Genomic DNA, 7,311 nt, shown 5'->3' on the forward strand with positions numbered 1-7,311 from the left:
CTTCCCTTATTGTTCCCCGCTAGTCTCCCTCCTCCTTCATCTCAGCCGGAAACCAGAAGCAGTGAGTGAGTAGGTGGATGCTGCAAGCAGAGACCCGCCAGGCCCAAGGGGGCGCCCTTCTACTTGGGGGAGCGGAAGAGCGGTGGTGCCCTCTAGCGACTGCACTGCGCTTCTAGGGGTGGAAAGTTCCAGAGCGTCCGTTGCACAGCCGTGTGACTGCAAGCTTTTCCAAGCGAGGCCGCGTCCTAGGCACCCTGAATCGAAGGTCAGAACCCCATTGACACCCTCTGTCCTATCCCAGCCCTTCTCAGGCTTTTGTGACCAAGCCTGAGCAACATGCAGCCCGCGGGTCTTGAGGGTCTCCGCGCGCTCGGCCTACGGCCTCTGGGGCCCTGGCTGTTCCTGCTGGAGGTGCTACTTGTAGTTCCGCCTCTGTGGGTAACCTGCACCCCGACCACTCGGAGCATCTCCAGCTTTTCGACCACACTGGCGACCTCCAGTGCCAATGCCACTCCGGGCACTTTCAATGCCTCCACCACACCTGGCATGACCAGTGACCCTCGACTTCGAGAGCAAGCACTGGCCCTGATGGGAAACTTCCCGCTCGTGGATGGGTGCGTATGTGCCGGCGTGGGACCGAAGAGGGCTAAGCTTGCTGGGAGGCGGTGACGCATGTTTTTAATCCCAGCACTCGCGGGTGGCAGAGGCAGGCGGATCTCTGTGAGTTTTAGGCCAGCCTGGTTACAGAGCGAGTTCCAGGACAGCCAGGACTGTTTCACACAAAAACCCTGTCTCGAAAAACCAAAAGAGAGGGCTAAGCTTACCCTTAGACTATTGATGAGGCCCCTTCACACCTTCGCTGGATGGCCTTTCCCTTCTGTCGTTCATGGGTGCCCCTTCTCCCTTTGGCGCCATTGCCTGTGGAAATGCTTTCCAACTTGGCTTGAAGGAGGTGGTGCCTGGTGAGGTAGGGGAGAAACAATACCCGGGCTGAAGCTTCTGACCTGGAGACCATGTTCTCACACTGACCACATCTTCAGCCATAACGACCTGCCTCTGCGCCTGAGAGAACTCTTCCAGAATAAGCTGCAGGATGTGAATCTGCGCAATTTTACCCGCGGCCAGACCAGCCTGGATAGGCTTAGAGAAGGCCTTGTGGGCGCCCAGGTAACCATGCCAGAAGAATGGGGACGTTGCGGGACACAGAAACCTGAGTAGGCCAGGCCCTAGACGGCTAGGTACTTGGGGCATGCAGTACACCGTCATGCAAATACAAGGATGTATGAGGACATGGAAGACCAACACAGATGAGCTGCACAGATGCTCAGGTTCAGGGGAATACATAGAAAAGAACCAGAAAACCCCTGGAGAGTGTGGAGGTTGAGGTTGCTAGAACCACAAAAGATATGGTAGCCTTGCCTGGGACATTCACACGGGATCATGGACAGGCAACGGCTATGTCATTAGTCCACAGCTTATTCACCGGCTGCCAAGCTTAATACTCATGAGGACACTATGGGGAACCATTGGCTTACATGGCTGCTGTCGGGGCTGAGGCAGAAACGGTGGGCCTAAGAGACCATATTGGCTTCATTGTGGACCTCTGGACCTCCCTCTAGTTCTGGTCAGCCTACATCCCATGCGAAACCCAGGACCGGGATGCTGTGCGCCTTGCCCTGGAACAGATCGACCTCATTCGCCGAATGTGCACTGCTTACCCTGAGCTGGAGCTTGTGACCTCAGCTGAAGGTGAACTGGGACACAGCCTGGGATGACACCAGTGGCTCTTTTCTGCTTATTTAATTATTTATTTTATTTTTTTCCCCATTAAAAAATTTACACTTCCTCCCCTCCCCCACTCCTCTCCCACTCCCCCACTCCCCCTCCTCCTTCCCCCTCCCTCCTTAAGAGAGGGCAGGGAACCCTGCCCTGTGGGAAGTCCAAGGCCCTCCCCCTATATCCAGGCCTAGGAAGCTTTGCATCCAAATAGACTAGGGTCCCAAAAAGCCAGTACATGCAGTGGGTCCCATCAGATGTGGCTGTTGGACTCACCACTCTTTTCTAGGTCTGAATAACACTCGGAAGCTGGCCTGCCTCATTGGCGTCGAGGGCGGTCACTCACTGGACACCAGCCTCTCAGTGTTGCGCAGTTTCTACAAGCTTGGAGTGCGCTCCCTGGCACTTACCTTGACCTGCAGCACACCCTGGTAAGCATGGTGCCTGGCCCCGGTGGCATGGCAGACGGTGTGGTGAGGAAACTTCTCTCCGTGGCATGGACCTGGCAGAAGCAATGACAATAAAGTGATCTGCGCGCGTGGGGAGGGTGAGGGTGAGAGGAGGGGAGAGGTCTCCCAGCAGGTCCCTCACACTTCCACCAGCTAGCTGGCCCTGGTCCTCATCTGTTCTACGTGTAGAATGGATAAGCAGAGCCCCCGCCCCTAGTCACCAACTATAGCCAGCAAGAATTGCTTTCTCTTGTCTGTCTTGCAGGGCAGAGAGCGCCACGAAATTCAGACACCACTTCTATACCAACATCAGTGGACTGACAAGCTTCGGTGAGGTGAGGACTCTTGTACCATACTCTCTCTCTACCCTGTGTGTTCCCTGCAGATCCTTGTACACACCTTTGCTCCCTGACACCCTCTGCTCCCTCCCAAATCCAATTGTCCCTGCAGAAAGTAGTAGAAGAAATGAACCGCCTGGGCATGATGATAGACTTGTCCCACGGCTCAGACACCTTGGTGAAGCGGACCCTGGAGGTGTCTCGGGCTCCTGTGATCTTCTCCCACTCAGCGGCTAGAGCTGTGTGCGACAATTTGCTGAATGTTCCTGATGACATCCTGCAGCTTCTGGTGAGCAGCCAACTGGGCCCTCAATCCCAAGACTAAGTACACTTCATCTGAGAAACTCACTCTGTAGACCAAGATGGCTTTAGCTGCCTAGAACTCGTTCTGTACAGGACAGGCTGGCCTTGAACTCACAGAGATCCACCTGCCTCTGCCTACCAATGCTGGGATTAAAGGCATACATCACCACTGCCTGACTTTTTTCCATTTTTTGAGACAAGGTCTCATTATTTGATTCTGGATGCCCTGGAACTCGATATGTGGACCAGGATAGCTTTGAACTTGCAGAGATCTGCCTGCCTCTGCCTCCCAAGTGCTAGATTAAAAGTGTGTGCCAGTACATTTGACTCATTTTGAGGGTCTTAAAGCCAAACATAATAACACATGCCTACAACCTCAGCACTTGAGAGGATGAGGTAGAAGGATCATGAGTTGAGGCCAGCCTGGGCTACATAGCAAGATCCTATCTCAAAAATTCAAAAAGGAGCGCTGGAGACATGGCTCAGAGGTTAAGAGCACTGACTGCTCTTCCAGAGGTCCTGAGTTCAATTCCCAGCAACCACATGGTGGCTCACACCCATTATAATGAGACCTGATGCCTAGAACACTATATACATAATAAATAAATTTTAAAACAAAACATTCAAAAAGGAAGTAAAGAACGGGGAAAGAGTCTTGTTTGTTTGTGGTAGGGTCTCTTACATAAATAGTTCTGTCCTGTCCTACCTGGACCTTATACTAACTCTGCTTTGGCCTCCCAAGGGCTGGCCTTATATGTGCCATCATATCTGACTGGGAGGAGAGTTTTGACCCTGAGTAAAGAATGCTATTGGCTGACTAACCTTCTTCCATCTTTGAAACCAGGTCCAAATCAGTTTTACCCAGGGAGCCCCAAACTCAGGAGAAAACATTCTTCCAGCCGCTGCTGGATTGCTGCCCTGCAAGCATCCTCCATTAAGGGAAGCACAGTAGCAATCCAGTGGGGCCGGGCTGACTGCCCCTTTTCTATCCCCTTAGAAAAAGAACGGTGGCATCGTGATGGTGACACTGTCTATGGGGGTGCTACAGTGCAATCTGCTTGCTAATGTGTCCACTGTGGCAGGTGAGTCCCATCTCAACTCTTAATTTTAAAAAAATGTTCCTGGGTATTTTCCCTACCTGTATGTCTGTGTACCATGTGTATCCCTAGTGCCCCACAGAGAAATGGAGGCTAGAGGGGATGCCAGGTTCCCTGGAACTGGAGTTACAGGTAGTTGTGAGCCACTATGTGGGTGCTGGGCATTGAACTTGGGACCCACTGAGCCGTCTCTCTACCCTGATTCCATACATACCTCAGCTCTGTGCAGTTCTGACTTGAACTCTAGCACATGCTGGGTAGTGGCCGACCTTCCGGGGACTGTAAACTCAGCTCGTCACTGTCACCCAGATGTGAGCTGGATAACCGGCCAGGACCCAACTTTCCATTTAGAAATGCTCCAGTTACTACTCTTCCACCAACCTCTGCTTTCTAGATCATTTTGACCACATCAGGACAGTCATTGGATCTGAATTCATTGGGATTGGTGGAGACTATGATGGATCTGGAAGGTGAGTGCTGTCCCTGGGCTCCTCCTGGGCTGGAGGCAACAGCAGAAGTTTTAAGCCTTAGGTCCCCATTCAAGAGTCGGCTCATCCTCAGACCTCACTGCCAGCTCTGGTCTTCCAGTCCCCATCTCCTCTCCCCACTCCTAGGCTAAAAGAATCTTGGTAATGCGCCCTCCCCAGCCCAGCTCTGTTGTGGGCTGGGTATAGTCACAAGAACTCAATCTTTAAAGTCTGTAAATTTAAAAGTCAATCTTTTAAATCTGTAAAGTCGTGTTCACTAATCTAAAAAACTTGGTCCTTAGTTTTGGTCTTATGTGCCTGGGGCTGGTGGGATAGCAGGCGCTAGACCAGAATTAGGGGTAAAGTCTCATGGTGGATATCTGCACAGGTTCCCTCAGGGGCTGGAGGACGTGTCTACATACCCAGTGCTCATAGAGGAGTTGCTGAGACGGGGCTGGAATGAACAGGAGCTGCAGGGTGTCCTTCGAGGAAACCTGCTGCGCGTCTTCAGAGAGGTGGAACAGGTACATGGGTTAAAAGGAAAGGATAGTGTATTAGTCATGCCTCTCTAAAGGGACAGAACTGATAGAGCATACACACACATACACACTACATACATACATATGTGGGGTGGGGACATTTGTGCATGGTTTCCAGGCTATGGTCCAGGTAGTCCAACAATGGCTGTCTCCTGCTGGAAAGGCCAAGAATGGAGTAGTTGTTTAGTCCACAAGACTGGATGTCTCAGAAGTCTCAGTCTAGTGCTGAAGTCCCAGAGGATTCCTGGAGAGCTGCTGGTCTTCAATGTGAGAATCCCAAAGAAGTAGGCTCTAGTCCTAGAGAAAGAATACCTCAGCAACAGGGTAGATGAGCCCTCCAGCTAGTGAGGGCAAGAAGGCGAAAAGCAAAAACTCCTCCTTCCATATTCTTTGATTTGGGCAGTCACCAGGTATTGGCCAGGATTTAGGGGGTGGGTCTTCCTAAATGAGATTATCCAATCAAAAAAAAGTTTCAGGTGCCGGGCAGTAGTGACACACAGCTTTAATCCCAGGCAGAGGCAGGTGGATCTCTGTGTTCAAAGTCAGCCTAGTCCATAGAGTGAGTTCCAGGACAGCCAGAGCTACACAGAGAAACCTGTCACAAAAAACTAAAAAACAAAACAAACAAACAAAAACCCAAAAATGAAAAAAAGACTGAAAAAGAAAAAAAAATCTCTGAAGGTAATAGAGATGGCTCAGCAGTTAAAAGAGAGCACTGGCTGCTCTTCCAGAGGACCCAGGTTCAATTACCAGCAGCCACATGGCAGCTCACAGCTGTCTGTAACTTCAGTTCCAAAGGATCACAGATTCCTCACACAGACATACATTCAAGCAAAACACCAGGGCACATAAAATAAAAATAAATAAATCATTAACAATGTAAAGAAACAAAGAAGAAATCTCTCACAGGATTGCCCAGTTGTTTGGGTTTTACTTGATTACAGTTATAGTCAAGTTAACAATCAGGATTGGTCGTCACTAGTTGGCGGTGGTGGCACACACCTTTAACCCTAGCATTTGGAGTCAGAGGCAGGCAGGTCTCTTGGGTTCAAAGTCAGCCTGGTCTATAGAGTGAGTTCCAAGACAGCCAGGACTACACAGAAACCCTGCCTCAAAAATTAAAAAAAAAAAAAAAAAAAGGGAAAAAAAGGGGGGAAAAAGAAAGATTGACCATCACAGATAGGTGGTTCACTAGTGGAGCATGGGAGGGGTGGGAGTGTCTGTTTTACTGTGACTCCTTCCCTCAGGTGAGAGAGAGAAGCCTGGGGCAGAGCCCTCTGGAGGTCAAGTTTCCAGACAGGCAGCTGAGTAGCACCTGCCATTCGCACATCCTGACTCAGCCCCAAGAGAAACACCAGGACACTCACTTCAAGGTGACCAAGAGGCCAACTAATCAGGTCCTCCGGAGGGCCTCAGAAGCTCCCCCATGCCGTGTTTCAGGCCTCATGGCTACTGTCAGCTCCCTAGCCCTCGTCCTTTGGCTTTGGTGATCTGGCCACAGGCCAATGTGGCAAAATCCACAAAGTTCCCCTCCTCACTGCCCAGGCCCCAGTTTATTTTGAGAATAAATATTTAAAACATTGAGCCAAGTGTCCAGGGCCTTTCTTTATTGTTGGGATTAGGGTCAGAGAACCCCTGGTGAGGGAACCTGTGGCCATGGTCCTCTGGACAGGCAGAGACAATTCACCAAATCCTGAAAGCAGGGGCCCATACAACAGCGTAACCAAGGATCACTGGGACAGTAAATTAGGGTCCCACTGAAAGGTTATATTTTTGTTTGTTTTAGGGGTTTATTTGTTTTGTTTTGGAGATCAGTGTAGCACAAATTCTAATTGGTCTTAATAATAAAAACCCGGAGGCAGCTACAGGGAGGGCAGGCAGGGGGAGAGGCAGGGAGAAACAGAGCAGCCAGCCACTACAGTTCTTAACTCTACCAATGCTCAGACCAAAGGGACAATCCTGTCCCTTTGAATCCTCAGACTCCTGTGTGTGCATTTGTGTGTGTGTGCCCCCCCATCTTCCAACTCCCCATCCCATCCCCCACCTTATATTCCTCTCTCTGCCTAGCCATATCACTACTGTCTCCACCTCCCTAACCTGTCTCTTTTTCTTTGAGACTGGAGCAATCTAGTGTAACCCAGCATGGCCTTAAATTCACAGAGCTCTGTCTGTCTCTTGTCTCCTGAGTGCTGGGATTAAAGGTGTGTGCCACCACTGCCTGGTCTCTATGGATAACTTGTGGCTTAGCGCTTCACTCTGATCTTCAGGCAAGCTTTATTTGTTAGATCACAAACAAAATCTCACCACAGAACAAGTCTATGTTTCCTAAGCTGGCCTGGAAC

At 50.5% G+C, this 7,311-nt stretch overlaps 1 protein-coding gene across 1 annotated transcript; it reads left to right on the plus strand.

Annotated features, from left to right (window-relative positions):
• The first annotated feature begins 138 nt into the window (after positions 1–138).
• On the plus strand, positions 139–6,553 carry Dpep3 (dipeptidase 3). The gene is made up of 10 exons (XM_048437052.3): positions 139–614; positions 1,041–1,167; positions 1,620–1,749; positions 2,066–2,207; positions 2,491–2,560; positions 2,676–2,852; positions 3,864–3,948; positions 4,358–4,433; positions 4,819–4,954; positions 6,217–6,553. Exons 1-10 carry the CDS (start codon positions 337–339, stop codon positions 6,457–6,459), a joined length of 1,464 nt encoding a protein of 487 aa, XP_048293009.1. The 5' UTR covers positions 139–336; the 3' UTR covers positions 6,460–6,553.
• Positions 6,554–7,311: the final 758 nt, after the last annotated feature.

Source organism: Myodes glareolus, chromosome 22 (genome assembly GCF_982192425.1).
Source record: "Myodes glareolus chromosome 22, mMyoGla1.1, whole genome shotgun sequence".
In the NCBI taxonomy this organism is placed as follows: domain Eukaryota; kingdom Metazoa; phylum Chordata; class Mammalia; order Rodentia; family Cricetidae; genus Myodes; species Myodes glareolus.